The sequence below is a fragment of the Pollachius pollachius genome (genome assembly GCF_949987615.1).
Source record: "Pollachius pollachius genome assembly, chromosome: 8".
NCBI lineage: Eukaryota > Metazoa > Chordata > Actinopteri > Gadiformes > Gadidae > Pollachius > Pollachius pollachius.
Window position 1 is genome coordinate 8,714,518 of NC_136941.1, and position 23,023 is coordinate 8,737,540.

The 23,023-nt window shown below is 47.4% G+C and overlaps 1 protein-coding gene across 1 annotated transcript in view; it reads left to right on the plus strand.

Moving 5' to 3' along the window:
• LOC307079369 (ski oncogene-like) overlaps positions 1-22,716 on the plus strand; it is a 62,612-nt gene extending 39,896 nt beyond the window's left edge. The window contains exons 2-7 of the mRNA XM_079741671.1: positions 12,464-12,583; positions 13,550-13,665; positions 14,018-14,352; positions 14,450-14,805; positions 16,432-16,662; positions 18,305-22,716. Coding sequence (XP_079597797.1) covers positions 12,464-12,583; positions 13,550-13,665; positions 14,018-14,352; positions 14,450-14,805; positions 16,432-16,662; positions 18,305-18,511 — 1,365 coding nt within the window. The 3' untranslated portion in view covers positions 18,512-22,716. The remainder of the gene's footprint in view (positions 1-12,463; positions 12,584-13,549; positions 13,666-14,017; positions 14,353-14,449; positions 14,806-16,431; positions 16,663-18,304) is intronic.
• Positions 22,717-23,023: the final 307 nt, after the last annotated feature.

Here is a 23,023-nt window from a genome sequence, read left to right on the forward strand (position 1 = left end):
CTCTTCCCCAGCTCCCTGTCTCTCTCTTTATCTCTCTAAAGACCCCATAAGTGAGGCACTATTGCCAAAGGATACACCACTTACATCACTATCGCGGTCTTCGCCCCCTAGCTTTCTTTCTTGAGTCCTCTCTCTCTAGCAGTATGGCTATCTATATTGCAATTTACAATACATTTAGATGGGTTTGGCTCTCTTTTTTTCTACAAATTTACAAAAATCCGGAATTCATTTTTTATGCATAATTCCCAAGAAAAAGATAGATTTAAGCGAAATGAGATTTAAATGTAAATGGTTCCCTGGCTAATGTGTTCCAATGTGTCAAACTGTTTTCTACATCACAGGCTTGATATGTCTGGGAGTACTTACATTAAAACGTAATGGCCCCTGGAGCAGGTCAGGTCAGAATTAGCATGCTAACGCTATCAATGTAATAGCCAGGCCTTAATAACTGCCGCTTTTCTCTGTGTTTGGTCCCACTTTGCCTGTATGACGGATAGTGCTACCACTAGTCATAACTGAATATGTGTCCACCCCATGTCTGCATTTTGACACTGCAACTTTTTTTATTTGAAGAACCTTGACACAGACCCGAGCAGCAGATAATTCAGCATGTCGCTACATGCCCGCAAAGCTCCTGGTGAAACTGTTCAGCACACCGATTGGAGGAAAGGAGGTTATTTAGAGAGACAGATAGAGAGACAGGGCGGGATAGCTGGAGAGAGAGAACGAGAGACAATTGCCACAGGGCATGTGTAGCATCATTAGTGCCAAGTGTCTGAAAGCTGTCCGAAAACATTCCATCAGCGCCAGAGCCAGGGACCTAGCTAACAACCAGAGACCATTATAATGGTCTAGCTCTGCAAGTTAGCACTGAGTGGTAGCGCTGAGCTTTAGTGCTGCACGTTAGCCCACGCAGACAAGGGGACCCTGCAGACATCCACCCAGGACTCATGCATATGTATTGTGCCTGAACAGACGCTTGACAAGTTGGCACTGGCAGCACAATGGGAAATGGCTGTCTGGGGGTTGGCAGGGGCGTGTGTATGTGGACATATATAATGGATCAATATTAATCACATACATCCATACACAGTTCTATCTGACTGTTTGCTGGAATACATTTGTGGGAGTATGGCAGTCGGTACAAACTCTGGAACTCTGGTCAGCTTTTGGGCAATTGCCATGATTTTCAATGGCCCCAAAAAAAGTACAAGATTGTCCCACTGCACCGAACAGGATGTGACCTAATGTCTCTTGTTGAAAGATACTTTTTCCACTTTACAGTTGCCAACTTCCTGCCCAGCAGACGTCCGTTTCCATGGTGTTTTTTTTAAGTCGAGCCCCTTGCTTTCTAGTGGCTAGTGTGAGTTTGATATGAAGCACTGCTTTCTGCCCTAGTGCATCGCCTATCACAGATCACCGCAAAGCAAACACTGTAATGTGCAATCAAGACCCTCATCTCCCTAGTCCCTTCACGTGCACTTGCCTTTGATTGAGAGTGAACAACAACACTTTGGCCCTGGACTTGAGTGCTAAGCTTATCACAGGGCTATTAGCTGATAGCAGCCAGGCTAGCATCTTGCAATAACACAAATAACGCCGGTCATTGGTGTCTCGCCCGTGGCTTAGACCTCAGAGAGGCAGTTGAGCCGCGGCAGCTCCCTCTGTTGTTGACGTTGACTTATGGCCTGAATGTGAATAGAAGTGGAAAGACTTGGTTGCAGTTCATTTAATGCTAGCTTTGTAGTGTAGCATGTACCGTAGCTGGGTCTCGCACACTACCATCACCGCAACCCAAGTAGCTGGGACTGGGCTCAGGGCGACGTTTACGGCATGGCAACATATAGGCCAGGCCTAATTATGCCCATGATGTGGTTATCTATTCCACCGAGCACCACAAATCAACTTAAACGTGAATGCGGGGGCCTGCCCTTCCTCACAGCACCGAGTGCAATACGACTCACGCTCGCAAGCACGTGTTCCCGCCTCACCCTCACCACAAACACTCCCTCCTCGGGTCGCCGTTCAAAGTAAACATCGACCGACGCTCGCCTCCATAACCCCCCCCCCCCCCCCCGATGTGTGAGGGTGTGCCGTTATCGAGCGGTCCCTCCACCCTCCGACCTTCCACCCTTCCTGCCCTAACGCGCTACTACAACAGTCTGCTAATAGAAGTGCACAGCCGCCCGTCTGTGCGTGGTGACACAGGCGGCCGCTGTCTGGCCAGCGCCTGTGAGGAACCGTGTGTGTGTGCAATGAGGAAGTGGTCGGGCTGGAACCAGGTGGAACGCAGGGGCGTCCGTCCGGGCGCCCCGTCTGGCCACGGTCCGGGGGGTTGACGTTGTATATTTTTGAACCAGCTGACAGCTGACCTTAGCTTGGCCTCTCGTCAGAAAAGAGGAAGCCCCCTGGGAAGCCCTGGGCTGTGAAGGCTCCAGTGTTCTCACAGACAGGCCGAACTGGTTGCCGAGCCAACATGCTGGGTGGAGTGGGCTGAGGACCAGTGGTTTATTCAAAGCACCGCCAGAGAAATCGTTCTTCGTTCCTCACGCCATTTAACAGTTTAGTTTCACAACAGGCATAGATTTGAATCTCCCCTTTTGCATGGTTTTGCCTCTCTGGAAGTATCTCCCATTGAACGCCTGGACAATCTAATCCAATCTGATCCTACCGTTTGGCTGGAGAAGCCTTCCAGGAGCCATGATTGACTTGTCATTGTGGCGGAGCAGGCCGGGAGAATTAATGGGGGCTCATCTCACCCCTGTCGACGGTGGCTGGCCGACCTTCCGTTTAATGGTACGACTGCACACTGTCTGGTGCTGACATGAGAAAATATAAACCCCTGCACGCGCACACACACACACACACACACACACACACACACACACACACACACACACACTCGTACACCCACACGCCCATAGACACCCACCATTGTTTAAGGACTGTGAATTATCTAAGGTGTTTTTATGCGCCTTGTAAATCATTGAATGACCATGCCTCCCACACACACACAAGCGCACACCTACACTCACACACACACACACACACACACACACACACACAGCTGCTGATCTGCACTCGGCCAAGTGGCACTTTAAACATGGAGTGGGGTCAAGGGAGCGTTCGTAGTGCCGCATAACTCGTTAGCTTACACCTTTCATTAATCTTCAAAGCATCTTATCAGACTAGCCGTGAGCCACAGCGCTTCATGGAGAACCTGTCAAGAACAGCGACACTCGCTAGAGCTAGAGCTAGCTCAAGTGACACACTCACACCTCGCATGCAGTGTCTATGCATATGCTAGCTTTGTATTGATATATATATTTAAAAAAATTATGATAGGATGATGATATGATGATGATAAATACAAACTAAGTAAGAATAATACAAATGGTACATAGTAAAAGGAATAGGATTATGTTTATAAAGCTTTAAGCCTTGTGGACAGGTCTGACGCAAAGTCTTTGGCGTCTTTGCTGCGGGACCTAAACATTGACGTTCGTCGGGGATTAGCGAGCGATAATTGAAGAGTAGAGGGCGGACAAAGGAAGGAGGTGCGCTTGAAGCCAACGGGCCAGGGAGTGTCTGCCTTGTTGTTATCTGACAACAGTTTGTGTGTCTGCTTGAGTGGCAGCGGAAGATTGAGTGGAGTTTGCTTTGGATTTCCAGATGTGAACTATCGCCGTGGAGTGACGCCTGTCCCCACTAGCCTCAGCCCGGCTACCCTTTCATTTCCCAGCACCTCGTGTTTGCTTTCTTTTTTTTCCTTTCTATTCTTTGGAGTGTATGGTGCAAGGACTTGTTTGTACTCGCACTGTCCTGTGTGTGTGTGTGTGTGTGTGTGTGTCTCTGTGTGTCTCAGTGTGTCTGTGCGCATGTCTCTGTGTGTGTGTGTTTACTTCTACAACTTCACACCAACTTTGCAAAAGCATATTTACCGACAAACACTCATACAAACAAAACACGCGCAAAACAAATACACAAACACACACACAAACGCCTCCTCCGAAGTGTTTACTCTTCTCAGCCGTTCCTTTTCATAAGAACCCTCCACTCTAGGACATATCACATGCTATAATACGCCAAATCCTCAAAATACACACATGCATACACATGAACTCCTAGATTCAACTTAAATTACATGTCATTTGCTTTCCAGTATTCTTAGAAAGAAGATCAAAGCCATTTGGGCTTGCTATTGCCAGCACCCCTGAAGGAGAGATTTACAGCTTTTCATATTGATATATATTTTGTTAATAACCAATCAAGAAAGCTGTAGAATTAAATATTAAGCCAAATACTCATTTTTGTTTTTCCTTCCATCGCTCGTGATTTTAAAAGTGTATCATAATGACATTAAAATGTTGTCACTTGTTCTTAACTAACAGTAAGCCAAAGCATGGGCACTCGGTGCATGGACACACACACACACACACACACACACACACACACACACACACACACAGATCGATATGAATGTCCATTAGTGTGCGAGCACAGTGTATGTTAGAAAGTTTCAACGCACAGCTAATTCAATCATCCTGCTTTTAGATGGCTATAAAACATTTGTTGTGCTGGATCATGGAGGAGACATTACACTCGGTTCCTAGAATTATTCCTCCATTTAGGAACGGCTGGCTCCTCTCAGACCAACACCAGTCTGCTCCCACCGCTGACTTTTCCATGCACGTTTCCGCAGAAAAACAGACGCCCCCATTCAACTGACAGCTATACTACTATAGATAGCTTCTATAGAGCTGTTGTATATACAGTACAGTCCAATGTAGTTCATCTTTGTAGTTGATTCGTCCTTAGCAGTAGCATGTTATTAGCATCAGCGTATCAGCTAGCGTATTAGCATCAGTGTTCAATACTACTAAGAACAGCCTTTGTTGCCAGAATAGCATTAGCATTGGATCCTTCTATGAACAGCCCTTGTTGCCCTAGCATGGTTTTAGCCTTGGATTCTTCTATTAACATCCCTTGTTTCCCTGGCATATGAGCATTAGCGTTGGATCCTCCCATGAACAGCACGACCCCTCGTCGTCGTCCTAGCCTATTAGCATATTAGCACATTAGTGTTAGCATTGGATCCCTCTATAAACAGCTGACCCAAGGAGCTCGAGTCCTGCCTTGGCGTGGGGAAAAGAGCTGGAAAGGTCCAGCTGTATTTACTTACCCCAACCCCTCCCCCACCTCCACACCACCACCACCACGACCACCACCGCAGTGGGCCACCCCGACTTGCCCCCCCCACCCCCTTGCTCGTTCTGGCTGAGCAGAACCGCGCGACTCGCTCGCCGTTCCCACGGAAACGTTTGCCAAAGCAAATTTGGCGAGAGGAAATGGAGACCCTGCTCTTCCTCCCCCCTCCACCCCCTTCCTCTCTGCAATCCCATCCTGTCCCCCCTCCTCTGTGTGTGTGTGTGTGTGTGTGTGTGTGTGTGTGTGTGTGTGTGTGTGTGTGTGTGCGTATGTGTGTGTGTGTGTTTTGTGTTCCCAAAGTGTGGTTTATGATTTAAGCGTTTCTCGTGATTGTTAGTTTGTGTTTTTCCATTGTGTTGCCGCTAGCGTTACCTGTATCCATCGCCCCCTGTTTCGCCTCGAGGGTGGTTGTGGTGCTGCTAGCCTTCAGCCTAGCCTTGTCAAAGGAACAACAAATGTTCTGGGGTGGAGGAGGAGGGCGTGGTGGTCGGGTGGTAGTTATATCTAGCATCCCTGGCCTACCTTCCTGGAAACGAAGGCCGTGGTTAGATTTAAAAATAAAAAAAACAGCAACATAAAAAACACATGTCACAGGCACAATGTCCATAGTGGGGTTTTATTTTCTCTCCAGAACGGCATTCATTGTCTTCTCAGTTTGAGCAAGAAAAAAAATACGTAAGAAAAGAAAGCCATGGGGCCCTTCGGTTTTGGAGGGAAATAGAATGTTTTCTTGAAACCTGCCACATAAAATGAGAGCTTAGGGATTGTTTTGGCTAGGACTGTGGAAACACACACACAAACACACACACACACACACACACACACACACATTCACATGGCTCCTTCTGCTCATGCTCAGTAGGAGTGGGGGGTGGGTGTGTTCCTGGTTAACAGGATAAGTAAGGGCCGAGGGTGCGCTTGTTTTTGCACATTGCAGAAGACCTCAACATCTGCTGTATGCACCCAGCCCGCCTTTGAACCACACTCACACACATGCGCACACACACACACACACACACACACACACATGAGTACATGTACACTGCACATATGTCTTGTGGGACAAGGGCCTTCAAATGTATAGTCAATGTCAATGAGTATCTAAACATAACAAGAGAACAGACCTTTCTCGCCAGCGAGGCCAATACTTACTTCCTGTCATTCCCAACGTAAATGCTCCAAAAGTAAGAAAATAAAGTCCAGGTAAAGACTGACCCCACGCCCCCCCGCCCCCTCTCCCACACACACTCAGACACACACACACACTCACACACACACACACACACACACACACACACACACACACACACACACAGACTCATTTATGTGCTGAGTATAGTGGATTTGCCCTTCATCATATCAAAGTGAATTTTATATGAGGTAATTTCGAGTGTAGTCAGCAAATCAGCTCAGTTTCGGTGCCCGAGTCCTCAACATTTTTCACAATACAGTTTTAACATTGTTCCGAAAAAGTTCAGAAAATGAAGAAAAGATAAAAGTGATACTTTGCAGTAGAATGGTGCCGTAGTGGTACTTTTGCACTGTGTGTGTGTGTTGTGCCATTTGCTTTATTTAACACAGAAGCCCTATTGTTCTGCCACCAAGCCATAGCCAGGCAGGCAGGGATGCCAAAATTGGAGTCGTGTATGTTTTCAGTATGTGTGTGCGACCGTGTGTGTGCGTTGGCGTGTGTGTAATTTGTGAGCACAGTCGAGAAATCTCGAAGGAGTGCAACTCTCCACAGCCATTGCACCAAACTCAATTTTTATAGTCTCAATGTCAGTTGGGAGATTTGGATGGCGCACGCACATATATTTACAGTCACATGTGCGTATTTTCAGATGAGTACATTGAAGCAGATCCAAATCGAGTTCTCTGCTCTCCCTCCGACGTGACTCTATTTACAGTGTACCACACAAAAGAGCGGTCGAAGCCGACGACAAACCGAACAGTTGCTTGACTCGCACACAGCTGGCTTGTTAACACCAAGGTCAACGGCTAACAAGTTTGACCTTAGCGCCGGTCGCCTTGCTCCTTGGTACATACTACAGGGACGCCATGTTGCGACACCTGTTAGTTTAGCATTTTTATTCTGTGGTTGTGGCAGTGAAAATATCTTCCCCCCCCCCCCCCCCCCCCCCCATTTACTTCCCTTAGCTGGTTCTCAGTGCTAAGCTAGCCTGCAGGCTAGGGGCCCAGCCTATTCAAAAGTGTGGCGCCTTCACAAGAGTGCCGGGCAGGTCTCAGCCAGGTCACAGGCAGGGTGCGGTGTAGGGCTCTCCCTGCAGGGGAACAGACGGCGAAGCAAACAGGTTGCTGGCCCTTTTATCTGCGTCTTAGTCTGGGTGGATGTTAGCTCGGGGCTGAAACAACCTGTTTCACATCGTAATGCCATGAACCATCCATCTGCAGTAATGACTAAGCCTCTTGACATGTTGTCACATTGCTGACGGCCCGACGTGGAAACCCAGCCTTGCTCAACAGGAACCGGATTCTGTAAGCCAGGGTCATTGTCAGGCTCAGCAGCCGGAGGTGTTCTGCTCTTATCCGCGGCTGAGTCAGAGGCTTTACAAAACATCAATGTGTGGCAATTCTGTGAAAGTCGAAAAACCCACAATGTCCGACCACCCCGACATATATGAGGGGACGAGGGCCCCTCATTGGTGGAGACCAGAGAGGTGTGCTATGACAATAAACTGTGCACACTTGTTGAACCAACCGGCTGCCTAAGTTCAGTAGTTCAGAAGCTTAGGATGAGTCAAAACTACAAAGACTTGGCAACACCCAAAGTTCAGATAATTAAAATCTATTCAAGTGCTCGGTGAGAACGGTTGAACGTTCCTTCCCCCCCCCCTCCCCCCCCCTATCTGACACCAGTTGTTGGTTGTGACAGGGGAGCTACAGATAGACGGAATGGAAGAAGAGGAGATAAAAATGGCTGATTGTGTCACTTTTCTTCTTATCTGGAGAGAGAGCTTGGCCGCCTGCCAGGAGAATCGCTAGACAATTTTCGCTGGAAGGCTTTTAGTTGTGTTGTTGCCTGTCAAGTCGGTGTTTCTCAACACCAAAGCCTTCTCAGTTACCCCGCTGAAAAATTGCCAGAGGAAGTTTCGCCTTAGTGTTTACAATGGCAACTTTTTTCTTTTATTTATTTTTTTATTTAACCCGCTCTTCTCTTTCCTTTAATGACTAGATCCTATTCGAATACGTGAACTTTGTCCTTATTTCTGCTCAACAGCAACACAATATTTTTATTTATTTTTTATAATATCTCGGCACATTTCCTGTGGTGGTCGTGTAACTGCGACAGCCTAGACTTGAGGTTACCGCGGAAACAGAGCAATAAATGTCCTATGTCTGGCCTGGGAATGTTGCTTCACAGTTTTTAGCTCACTACCACTTATACAAATCTAGGTGTTAACTTCATATTTTATGAATATGATGTTAAGAAAACTAGCTACCATATTATCCCATAAGTACAAGCTAAACAGCTAGCATTTTATCCTATAAGAACTAGCAAACTAGCTACCGTAATACCCTTAGAGAAACACCTAGAAGGCTACAATCGAATCCAAAAGTAAATGCTACCATGGGAACATCATCGTGGGAAAGCGACAGTTTGCTTTAGCTGAGTTTTGTTAAACTAAAAGGTAGTGTGAATTGATGGCTGGAGCCAGCAGACAGAGGAAGTCTTCTGCAGAATGCAGAGTTTCAAAAGACAGACGGTTTTCTCAGAAAGTGAGAAGGCTGTTGGCTGACACACCCATCCGGACACACATGCACACACACACACACACACAACCACACAAACATACTTATGACTGACACATTCACATATAGACACACACTTACACACACGGACAGACAGACATGCAGACAAACAGACAGACAGACACATCGAGTAAGGACACACACTCAAGGACAACACACACTGAAGAACAGATGTACCATTACGAACACACACAGACAGACACACACACACGGCTGAGAGAGCTCATGACTGGAGGCTTTGTGACTTTCTCATGGTTGGCCTCCTTGTATGGCCATGGTGTGTGTCTGTGTGTGTTTGTGTGTGTGAGGTGCGTGTGTGTATGTGTGTGTGGTGTGCGTGTGTGTGTGTGTGCGCGCCCGCCTGAGGCGGGTGACACAGATACCATGTCTACAGCAGGGTGTGAGATTCCATGTATGAGCATGAGTGTCACACTCACACACACACACACTAACACACACACTCACTCACACTCACACACACACACGGCCAGTCACCGCCTAACCCCTATATCTAACCACATGCGCACCAACGCTGCTCGCGGTTCTAGAGCACCCTATCCTCGAGGTGTCATATCCTCCATATCTTTTCAGAGTGTGAAGTCTTGGTCTATCAGCCACCCCTCCTAAATATGATAGATTCTACATTAAATGACAGACGCATCTGCTGTTGTGTTGTATCTTATAATGATATCAGGCCATTTCTGAAGGCTAAGTATGCTTAATATCGGTATATATTTATATATAATATGTTTATATATGTCCATACAGTATATAAATGTGGAGACACATCCATATCTACAAATAGGCCTAATATATATATATATATATATATTTATATATATCAACATGGTGTACGTTAGAGTGAAATTGAGATTGACAGATGCATCGTTGTACATGAGTGCCAACACCTGTGCCTTTGCTGAGTGTGTGTTTGTGAGTGCGCGTGTGTTTGTGTTATGTTATCCGGTTCTGCAATGCTCTTCGTTTTTTTTAAGTCTCCCTCTCTGTCTGTCTGTCTCTCCATCTGTCAGTCTTTGCGAGTCATTGCTTCCCCCCCCCCCCCCCAGTGTGTCTTGGTTTGCCGCCATTGGGACCAACTGCTCTGTAATCTAGAGACAAAGATTACCCCCCATGCCCCACCGCCCACCACCCTCAGCTCAGTCAGCCAATCGTTGACCCGAAACATCATCCGCTGTTTCAAGATTATCTCTCCCCCCCCCTCCTTCCGTGGAGGTCTGTTGACGCTAGCAATGGTTAATCCACAAGACACCAGCGGGCACGTGCAATAGGCCCATTCAGGCCTTAGGGACTCCAGTGTGTGTGTGTGTGTGTGTGTGTGTGTATCAGTGCCGGCAGATTAGCAGAGTATTCTTTCTCTGCTAACTCTCACTCTCTCTCTCTCTCTGTCTCTCTCTGTGTCTCTGTCTCTCCCAGTGGACGCGCTAGCCGGCTAGCCATGCTAATATGCAGGGAGGTTTATCTTGTGTGACATGGCCTACAACTACAAACCCAATGTGGTTGCTAGCTTCACCGCTACGCTACGCGCGCACCGAATGCATTCCCCTGGTTCGCTTCAGTCCAGACCACCAGACAAGACCTACTAAGAGAGGCCTTTACTGCTGTCCTGACACCAATATTCTCACATCACCTTAGTACAACTGGATGTTGAACACGTTTTTGAATAGCAAAGACACTAAGATGATGAGAGCGTCACTATAATAATAAGATCCGCTCACATCCCGCAGCAGCGATGTGGATACAGCCGAACACTAACCAACGCATACCTTTAAACAAAGTCTACCGTGTTTTGTGGCCTCAACCTCATGCATGCTCAGAGTGTTTAGAGGTCGTCCAACCTGTAAAACACTAGAGCAGAGTAACACAGAGCCCGGACGAAGGTCAACCCTAGGAACTCTTTTCTCTGTTTTAAAAATAGAACATCAACATCAAGTGGCCGTTTGGTCCTGATACGTCTCGCAGGAAATGGTTGTTGGCGAGCCGGTTGAGCCACTGCCAGGTAACCCTGGTGTTCCTCTGGGTGTCACCGGGTGTCAGCGCGCAGTCTAGCCGCCTTTATTGTCCCCACTATGCCGGCTTAACGCGGTCTCCCGTTACAGGAGGGCCGCGCAGCCAGCAAGATCCCAACATGGTCACACAGACAGATGGACAAAGCGAGAGAGGGAGAGAGAGAGAGAGTTTATAGTGTGGGAGGGAAGTTGAGATGCTAACTCCTATTAGAAAGGGCCACCTGTTGATGTCTCTTTGGAAACAGAATAAGGCACGTGTTTGGTTTGTGTGTGTGTGTGTGTGTGTGTGTGTGTGTGTGTGTGTGTATGTGTGTGTGTGTGTGTGTGTGTGTGTGTGTGTGTGTGTGTATAGACAGTAAGCAATGTGTCTAGGGAGAGTGCTGCCACCTGTACTGTGGATGGACACCAGCCGCCACCTCCCTCCACCGTCACCACATTGGATTCCTTCAAGAAACACATGCACCAGACCCATAGAAAGAGACACGAGAGGGGGAGACAGAGAGCGAGTAAGAGAGATAAAGATAGACGGATGGGTGAAACAGCGATAGAGACAGACTTTCTACCATACTTGTAGAGGCAGAGATAGACAGAGAGAGATAGACAGTGAAACAGACAGATAGAAAGAAAACTGAGAAATAGAATGAGAGAGATTGATTAGACAAACAGAGAGATAGAAAGACAGAGATAGACAGACAGAGATAGAAAGAGCAACAGAGAGAGATAGAATACGGAGAAGGGGAATAAGAGAGAGAAGGCTGATAATGTGTGAAAGACGCCCACCCCCAGCTCTTGTTCTGTTGTGTCACGGTGTACTGGCCTCCGCTCATGCGTGTGACCTTCAGACCACCTAGGGCATGTCCCTTCTGCCTGGGGTGTGTGTGGGTGTGGGAACATTTCAATGAAACGAAACCTAAGCATCTGACCTTGAACAGAAATGGTCTAGATACAGTATATGTACAGCATACAGTGGAGAACCATGAGTTTCCTTATCGTGCGAGTCGATGGCTGTTGATGTGTTTGTGTACGTGCCTGTGTGCGTGCGTGTTTGTGTATATGACACACACACACAAACTCACACACGCAAACTTTGTGTGGCAGCCAGTGACAGCCACAGCTAAGAAGATGAGATCATAGTCACAACAGACCCCTCCTTGTCTGTCCATCAGACAGACTCACAGACAGTGTGTGTGTGTGTGTGTGTGTGTGTGTGTGTGTGTGTGTGTGTGTGTTCTTAGTTTGCCTGTATGTGTTCAAGCAAGTGCACTTCTACACGGCCACTCCCACGTTATCAGGCACACGGAGGCAATCATTGTTTCATTCTCTTAAAAAAAAAGAATGTGAACGTAAAATAACAGGCAGTGGCATTAACTGGCTACTAGAATTACGCTAACGAATGTCAAAGCGACCATATAATACTCATATTAAACTCTAAACTCCTCTCTATTCTCTGTTTCCAGGCAGCTGATCCCATCCCAGCCAAGAAATTGAAACATGAAGACTTCCTGTCATCGCCCCCATTGGCTGACAAGGACAAGACACCCGATTGGCTACGCTCCCTCTCTGCCTCTGCCAATAAGGTGAGCTAAATAGGTCTTGGTTTTGTATTGCGTTTGTACATTGAATCCGGGAATATTTTGAAAACATCAAAAAAATCTTAAAACATGTCCCTTTTAGTTATGCTTTCTTTGATTTTCACAATGTGTCTTCTTTACGGCTTCAATCTACCTCTGAAATATATCGCTGTGAATCTCGGATTTGATAAAACTTGTTTAAGGTGTACGGTGTAAATACAGTCGGATTGTTGTGATAGTCATACTCCACAGTGGTCGTCGGTACGGATGAGATTTGGGGTGCTGCCATGACAAACTTTAGGACGAGATTTGGGGTGCTGCACTCCTCCCATGACAAACTTTAGGATGAGATTTGGGGTGCTGCACTCCTCCCATGACAAACTTTAGGATGAGATTTTGGGTGCTGCCATGACAGACTTTAGGATGGATGGACGGCGGATGAGGGACGGGGCTTAAATTTAGACCTGCCGAGCTGCGCTGCCGAGGGGAAACCAGAGAGCACTCGGGGGGGCTCTGTGTATTCCCTTACCCAGCCCGCCTCCTGAGGTCTGGGAGAACTGTAACCCAACATCACCCAAACACCATGATAGATGGGCCCGCGCGACGATCGATACCCAACAATTCACAGCTCCAAATGTCCTTGCCTGTGTTCATATAGTGCAGCATTCACACTGCACACTAACCATTGCCTTGGTTAGTGAGGTTCTCCCCCCCCCTTCACTGTAAGTGCTTTGAGTTTCCAGAAAAAAAAGCGCTATATAAATTCAATGAATTATATTATTATTATTAGCCCTCAGGGATTCTTATCAATGAAAGGTGCGATGCAATTGAAAGTAAAAGTCTATTTTTGATGACTTGCTTTTTTTCCCGACCTATTGGACCCATATTCGTGTTGTTATGAGCTGTGTTTGTTTTGTACTTTGTATTCATTGTGTGTGTGTGTGTGTGTGTGTGTGTGTGTGTGTGTTTCAGGGTCTTAACTGCATCCAGCCCAGGCAGAGGCCCTCAGCGTTCAGACCCTGGTCCCCGAACATCTCGTCTGCAGACAAGGAGCCCTCCGGCCGGCCCCTGGCCTTGCTGAGAGACGGGTGAGTCCGGCCACCGCAGCCCCCATACTCTGATCCAACATGGCTGACAGGGTTCTCTGTAGAGGGGCCAGAGGATCAGCTGGTTCGTGTCAGTGAGATAAGAGACGGTTTCCAGAGAAGGTCCAAACCCAATAACATGTCTGCATACCAACGCTGAAATGTCTCTCTCTCTCTCTCTCTCTGTTTTTCTCTCAATTCCTCCGTACAATTGGCACATTGCCAAGCCACGAAAAAATAGCCATAAGAAAATGAGAAAAAGAAAAGGAGAAAAATATGTACAGTATAAAAAATCAAGTATACCTCCAGTGAAAAAGTACTAAGAAAGTGCTCTCTCGATTATCTTTCCCCTCAGTTTCTACAACTTCAAGACCATGGAGAGCGCTGTGGCCCCCAACGTCGCCCTCACGCCGCAGCCCCTGGGCAAGGCCCCGGAGCCCATGTCCCCGTGTGTCCCCAGCACCTCCCACCCCAGCGGAGGGGAGCCCCCCGGAGAGGAGGCCCACACCCCCGCCCGGCCCCGCAAGAGGAAGGCCACCGGCGGGGACCAGCACCCGCTGCTAGCCCTGGGCCCCCTGCTGCCTCTGGTCCCCCTGGTCCCAGAGCCCTGCTGTCTGCCCCCCGCCTCCATCTGCAAGCCCCCCCAGGACGACTCCGAGGTGGAGGTCGAGGTCGAGAACCGCGATGAACGTAAGTGGCGCCCCGCGGGCACACGGCATGTTTCTAAACCGCGGGTAATCCTCAACCCCACTCACCTCCTCGCCCCTTTTCCTTCTCTTCCCGACAGTCACCTCCTCGCTCTCCTCCCTCTCCTCGCCCTCCTTCACCTCCTCGTGCGGCTCCGCCAAGGACCTGAGCTCTCCGATGGCCCACGGGCCGCCGGCCCCCCTCACCCCCGCCCCCCTCACCCCCGCCGCCGCCGCCGCCGAGTCGTCCCCGACGACGCCCGCCCCCACGGGCCCCGTCCCCGCCTCACTGGAGGCGGGGCTGGAGGCGGAGCTGGAGACCCTGCGGCAGGCCCTGGACGGGGGGTTGGACTCCAAGGAGTCAAAGGAGCGATTCCTCCACGAGATCGTCAAGATGAGGGTGAAGCAAGAGGAGAAGCTGGGCTCCGCCCTGCAGGCCAAGCGCAGCCTGCAGCAGGTACATGGAGACGCACTTAGCAGTGTGCACACTGTCCAGGAGATATACACACCGTCACCCAGCGGTGTACACACTGTCCACGAGATATACACACCGTCACCCAGCGGTGTACACACTGTCCACGAGATATACACACTGTCACCCAGCGGTGTACACACTGTCCACGAGATATACACACTGTCACCCAGCGGTGTACACACTGTCCACGAGATATACACACCGTCACCCAGCGGTGTACACACTGTCCACGAGATATACACACTGTCACCCAGCGGTGTACACACTGTCCACGAGATATGCACACCGACAACCAGCGGTGTATACACTGTCCACGAGACATACACACTGTCACCCAGCGGTGTACACACCGTCCACGAGATACACACACCGACAACCAGCGGTGTACACACTGTACACGAGATATACACACCGACAACCAGCGGTGTACACACTGTACACGAGATATATACACTGACACCCAGCGCTCTACACACTGTACACAAGATATACACACACACTGTACACCAGATATATATATACACACACACTGTACACAAGATACGTACACACTGTACACAAGATACGTACACACTGTACACAAGATATGTACACACTGTACACAAGTTACGTATGCACACTGTTGGCAAACTGTGTAGGAACACTATACACAAATAAAACAATCACGTGCGCACACACACACAAACAGACAAATGTTCACACACACAAAAAAAAAGACTCACACACACACTCACTCACACAAGGCAAACAGACACATACACACATGTCCGTAAGCCTCCTAAGACGACCCACATCCTAAGTCAGTAGAAGGGGCCCAAAGGAACGGCAGGACACACAGTACCCACACTACCAGGAACCCACCGGCTGGAGGGAATCAGCAGTTGTTTCTAGGAGCAGCTTGCGGCCCCTGGGTCCAGGCCGGAGATAACAATGAGAGAGGATGTTGACGGCTGTTGTGGAACAGCCTGGACTTCCACTGGTTTATTTTAGTCCTGGAGCCTGACCAAAACACCCACACTGAATGGGTCCGTCATAGGAGGGGACTTTACCCCGCTTCCTAGTGGGGATATTTCTGTTATTTATAGCCATTCATTTATGTGAGGTATTTATTAACATATTTATTCATAGTTCATGAATATATGTATTAATATATTTATTTATATATAGCGAGATGTAACGCTGGGGCAGCAGTGGGTGTGTGTTGGCATGCGCTGCTACGCATCTGTCTTCAGGAAACAACAAGGCTCCATAACAGACAAGTGTGCCGTTCACTCTAGGTTCCCATGAGTAGCTTACGGGCGTGTTTGCGCGCACACACACACACACACACACGCACACACACACACACACACACACGCACGCACACTTCACACTCATTCTCAGTGGAAAGACATCACACTTCTCTGTGTAATGTTCACACCGCCAATTCAGAAAATGAGTCACTTCAAACTCAACACAAAGTTATGAATTGCACACTCCCAACACCAAACAAAAAGTGAATCCCCCTCTCACTCGAACGAGCCTCCGCTCCGTCCCCGCTCGTCCAGCCACTAACCCTCTGCCGTGTCCCGGCCCCCCTCCCCACCCCGTGTGTTTCTGCCGCACTAGGAGCTGGAGTTCCTGCGCGTGGCCAAGAAGGAGAAGCTGCGCGAGGCGACGGAGGCCAAACGCAACCTCCGCAAGGAGATCGAGCGTCTGCGCGCCGAGAGCGAGAAGAGGATGAAGGAGGCCAACGAGTCGCGCGCGCGCCTGAAGCGCGAGCTGGAGCAGGCGCGGCTGCTGCGCGTCTGCGACAAGGGCTGCGAGGCGGGCCGCCTGCGGGCCAAGTACTCGGCACAGGTGTGTACTACACACGCACACACCCGGAGCCAAACATGCACGGGCATGTATGGCTGGTTCCTTGAGCCTCATTTTTGCACAGCGAGTAAGGCCAGGGTACTGGTGCGTGTAGTATACACACACACACACACACACGCACACACAGACAAACGTGCACGTGCACGCATAGCTGGTTCTGTGAACCTCAGTTTTTGCTATTTTTCACAGCGGGTAAGGCCAGGGTATTTCTTTTTCACCAGGGTGTAGAGTCCCAACCAACAGGTGCTGTGTTCCAAGTCTGCGGTCTAACCCCTACTGCTGCTTGATGACATGCATCGGAACACACCGTGTGTTCGAGTTCACAGAGTAATGCCTGCAGAGTCACTTAGAAATAGTCATTGAGGTAGATCTTGGCCTTTGTGCTCCTAGTTGTGCAGAGACAGGTCTGATGCGATGCAAAACCGGGCAAACAGGCCAGTAGGATCTCACGATCTCCAGATTACCAGCCTGGAAGTGTACTTATCACGGTAAGGAAGTTACGCGGCCGCCCATGAAGACGTCTTTGTTCGGGTTGAACTGGATATTTTGGGATTCCTTTCGGTAGATGATCTAGTGTATATGTATTTATATTCATAGCATATGTATGTTATTTCTTCTTCCTCCTTATCTAGGTATCATCATTTATATTTAATTTAAACTGGCAGTAAACTAGTAGCCATAACTCCACTCTACTGGTACATATGGCGATAAATAATAATAGGAATAAGGTTTCTAGTCTTGAATAGCTATTTAGGCGGTTATGTTGGAGGTCAGAGCCGAATCCTGAACAGACATTGGAAGGGGAGGCAGGGAGGGCTGCCAATCAGATGAAAATAAACAAGGGTGTCGGACTGGCTGTCTCCCGATCCACACAGAGCCGCCAGACTGCCATTTTGGAAACCCGTCATTTAGAAAGTACATCCGTGGAGGATCACTGATTGTTTGGCTGTGGCTTGGGGGCCTGTCTGGTGGAAATGCGGTGACAGAACTGACAGCACTGGGAGACAGGGTTGTTTTTAGGCTTGTCAGATGCTGTGAGCGGGGAGGCTTGTGTATGCCTTTGGCATGTTGTACAACCGTGTTGGGATGGTGCCTCGAACAGTGTGGCAAACGTATGGAACGCTTATAGTGGGAAATGTCCCAATAGAAGAGACGGATTAACAACATGGGTGGCAAACACTCCTGGATTTGGGATGGGTAACCGTTCTAAGTGATTCTAAAAATAGAGAAATTAAAGAGAAATTCGATTTTTATTTTTTTTTAAGGGACAAAAGCGAACAACCTGATTTTGCTCCGCCTGCCAGCATGGAAAGGCTTCAGCCAATTGAGTTTGCAATTGAAATAACCACATGATTGATCGCATCAGATCTGTGTGGGGGAAGAGCTTAGGCTATTTTCAAGTGCCCTTCCACCTTGTAGCGTGTTAGCATTATAGCCACGCGCAAGATGAGTAACCCTATGGAAGTGCTCAAAGTCCAAATGCCAGGTCAAATGCCAAGTCGAGACCAACACTAAGCCATGACATGTCTCGGTGCGCTGTAAAACCAGAATACCATAGCAAGTTCCTCAACAGAGAACAAAGTCATTGAACATCAATTGAACTGGGCGTGTCTCCCTGTTCCAGATCGAGGACCTCCAGATGAAGCTGCAGCACGCCGAGGCCGACCGCGAGCAGCTCCGCGCCGACCTTCTGCTGGAGCGGGAGGCTCGGGAGCACCTGGAGAGGGTGGTCAAGGAGCTGCAGCAGCAGCTGTGGCCCAAGTCGGCCGTCCTCGCCAACATGGACGGCGCCCCCACGCACAAGCACGCTGCCGCCGCCACCAGCAACTGACACTGCTCCACCTCCTCACCTCGCATCGCCGCATTTGTCACACACCGACCAATCATCACCTCCCTCCGGACCTCCCCCCCCTCCCCCCCTCCCTCCCTCTCCCCCTCCCGGACCTCGATCTCCTCTCCCCCCTCCGACATGGTTTCTCTTGCCCCACAAACTCAAGGAGGGACAGCCCCCGGTGGTGACGGACCGCCGCCCTTTTTTTGTTTTGTACGGTGAATCCGCTCACGCCCGGCGGGGGGCCTGTCCCTATACACACAACCCCCAACCCCCACCCCCACCGATGCTTGGGCTCTCCCGAATCAAACAGGGGTGGAGACCGGGGGGGGGTAGAGAGACCGGGGAGACATTAAAAGACGTCTGTCAGGCAGGGGGCGGGACCAAAAGAACACATGACTAGTAGCCCACACGAGCACTGAATATAACGATAGTTATAGTAGTTGTTGTTGTTGATCAAAGACACAGAGCTGGGCGGCGATGATGAGAGGAGCCCGGCGAGGCGTTGTTGGTGTGTTGCAGCGGGGGGGGGTGAACGCCGCTTCAGGGGGAGACGTCGCGGTGCTGTCATAGATGCCGATGGAGACGACGAGAAAGAACTATGAACCGGTGCTGTGCTGGAACTCTTTTTGGAGGCGTCTGTGGACGGCACGGACCAACGAGGGTCACGGGGGGCGCCTGACCCGGGATTGGGATCCCTTCACTCCCACACAGTTATCCTTCAATGTCCACCCCCTCACCCCCCCTCCCCCATCCATCCTCTCCCCTACACCACAACACAGAGGGGAGTCATGCGAGGATTACCAGAGACTACACAGCGATATGTAAAGAGGTTGAAAAAAAAGACACAAGTTGTTGTTGATGTTGTTTCTCTGTGCTGTCGGAGCTTGGAGACGAATGCAAGGATACAGACAAGAAGAGATAGATGAGCAAAAAAAACACAAGGATAAAACGCCAGACACAGTGTCCACAGTGCCACCCCACCTATAGTTTGTACGTCCTGAAGGAAGCCGCTCACCGACGTGTGAACGTCTAATCACCTTTGATTCCGATTTTATCCGTCTTTCTATTCTCGATTCGCATAATTGTAATTCTCTTCTTTTTCTTTTTTTGAAAGGGTTTAAGAAAGTTTGCTTTTGGGTGGAGATCTGTTTTGCAAAGTCTGTATTCCCGTCCAAGAACCTTTCTTTCAGCACTTCCTGATGTCCCTGAACACTACATTCACGTGAACAAACCCACACACACACACACACGCAACCATACATGTTAGGCAGCCTGTGACATCAGAAACGAGGTGTTAATCTCTGAAGACAACTGGAATTGGAAACATCTGTGTCAATGCTATATCGCCGATTGCTATAATTTTAGGACTGGCTGTGTCAAGCCCTAAGCAGGAACCACAAAACATTCATTTTAATTAAATTATGGTATGTAAATAGAAGTATGTGTTTGTTTCGTTTAATTTCCTTCCTTTTTATCAATGAATCGCACTTTGTCATAGCCGGTGGGATACAGCGCATCGTCAATCCAACGAACGCTTTCATCCCCTTAAAAAAGAAAATAAGAAACTCCCCACTGACATGCTATAAGTTGGTTAAAATCATCCAAACAAAGACTAAATTAAAGTTTCATACAAAATTAAATCAAATATTTGAAAAAAAACAAAAGAAAGGAGTTACTTGGTGATGCAGTCTGGGTTTATTAAAACAATTATTATTATTATCATTAAGAACAGCAAAAACAGTTCCAATCATTCCCCCCCCAGCCCACAAGCCTAATTCCAATTCCACGAGTCATGAGGGATTGTCGAAATGGATATAATTACAGACTTGGGTGAAACACGTCAGTTAAGAGCCCGGAAGCAAACATGTTAACTCCAGTGGTTTTGATAAGATTTTCGATTTTTGTTTAAAATAATATCTAAAGACAGCTCCGATCACACAGTGGGCTCCACACAGTCTACACGTACCTTGTGTTGATGCCATTTTGTTTTGGTTGTTGATGGTTTAAATGTGGGGATATTTTATTGCTTGTCTGTTATGTTCACTCTTTTTCAATAGAAAACTATATTTTTATGCATGACATTTGAGAAGGTTTGCTATCCATATAGTCAATATCGGGCATTGATACTGTACGTTTAAAGGTTTATTGTGTTACGCAGTATAAAGCTATCTGTCTTTACTTAGATGAGAGAAAAGATTTAAGGATTTTTTTTTTTACACAAACATCATAAATAGTATTGACCTTATCGTAAAAAAACACACAACTTTGCACAGGCAACAAAAACAAAAACAAACAACGTTCAAATTGCAATGCTGGACAACCTCAAGTGCCTGGACGTAGGCGATGGGTTTCCAGAGCAGGAGCACTGATGTCGCCACTGTCCTCGCAGAGCTAGGCATCCAGAGTTCAGTGTCGCTAACTTAGCGAGGCTAGCTTGCGTTGCTAACCTAGCAAAGCTATCTTAGCGACACTGGTTTAGCGTTGCTAGCTCAGCGTCGCTAAAACGACCGTCTCTGGCTTGGAGTCGCAAAGCTCGGCGTCGCTGGTGCGCGTGTGCGGACGAAAGCTGCGTGCCGCTACTGTGAAGATTAACACTGTAGTGAGATGTCAGTGCGCTCAAACTTAAGGAGAAGTCTAGAACCTTCTCATAATAATAAAAATAATAATAATGAAACAATCACCATGCTCAGCAGCTCTTTTCTAACAGTATTTCTCAAACAAGTTTACAAAAACGTTTCTCGACAGTATGTGTTGGATTTTCTTTTCACCGTTGGAAAGAAAACAACTTAATAATTGCTTGATGCGAAATGCTTTTTTAGTTTTTTGAATGAGTGTTTTTTTTTGCTTCCTTTACAAATCAATGATTATGCATGCAAGACGTTTTCTATACATACAAAGTAAACAAACAAAAAAAGCCACTTGTACCGTTGCGGGAGATGGTTAATTGTTGCTCTTGGTTGTATATACAGGCCTTCCCTTTTATTCACAATCTGGTCAACCTGCCTCGAGGTGAGCGGGCTGATTACAAAGAGGGGCTTACATTTATAGCTCATTTCTTAACCAACACAACAAAGTCCAGCGTTGTTAAGAGTCTGCAGTTTAAAACAGACCTAAATTGGTACATTTTCTAGTTGTTTTTACACTCAGAGGACTTGATGTAGTTTACCTTGCGCATGGTTTTCTACAACAGAGAGGCCAAGAAAATAAAATAAAACATTTGGCTTTTGGCACTCCCCTGTTAAGGCGAAAATTGTAAGTTTAACAACGTTGTTTTCTAATCAAAAATGATTTTGCTAAAAAAATGGAAAATAAGCAGCAATAATAGTCCATATAAAGAAAAAGTAGACAAAATACTAGCCACATTTGAATAACAATTTACAAATGTAAATATTTTTTTCATTTGACAATATTGTATAATATATGTACATGGTGTTTTCATTTCTTTTTCAAAAGAAGAATTTGTTTCTTACAATAGCTGTCTTGTTTTGTTTGTTTGTTATGTTTTGTAATTTACGTTTTTTAACTGAGAACGGTGTTTCGGGGGAAAACAAAAATGATCGCAGTGCAAACAAGAATACCCCTGACATACACACAATGTTATTCACCTATTTTCATTTTCTTTTCATTTTTTTTTTACTGTAGTCTTTGTATCGAATGGCTTTTTTTTCCACCAGTTCATATATATATATAAATATATTTTTAACATTATCTTCATCAGTATCCAAAAGCTGACCTGTGCTAAGGAAATACGACAGGTTAAAGGTCAAGACTACGCCACCCGTGCAAGACCCCCCCTCCCCAAGACCCCAACCCCCCACCCTCGCCCCCTGTATCCCACTAGCCCTACTGCTGCTGCTAACGCTATATACACTCATCATTCTAGAAATATTTTTTATCTAAGAGGTAAATGTAAGCTCTCCATTTATTAATGCCACATATACAGTATGAGAAGAAGAAGGCTTGGCTTATTTACCCATCTCCTGTCCTCCCCCCCCCTCTCTCTCTCTCTCCCATCCTTTCACAGCTTTTTCTTCTTTTTTTTTATCCCCACCTCCCGCCCCCACCTCCAACTCCCCCACCTCACACCGGACTATAATGTAAAGTAAAGGTCTTTATGAGATTATGTTTGAAAATAGTTATGCTTATATACTACAGTGACTGAATGTACAGTGTATAGTTCCCATATCAGAAATAAAGTGGTTTGTCCAGATCACTGAGCCCCTGTCTCTTGTATTCTCATGATTTATCATTTCATTCATATCCTTGCAGCTAGATTATATTTGATGCTCATAGTACTAATACAGATATTTAAATATTGGGGGCTTGAGAGAGGTGCAAAATATACATTTTTAATAATATTAAATTTACGTTTCATAGGATACGTTCTCATAAGGATGATAGTTCAGGCTTTAAAGAAGAGAGAGAGAGAAACAAAAGAGACGAGGATAGAGAGAAGGATGGGAGAGACAGAAAGACAGACTGGGGGGGAGAAGCAGAAAGACGGACAGC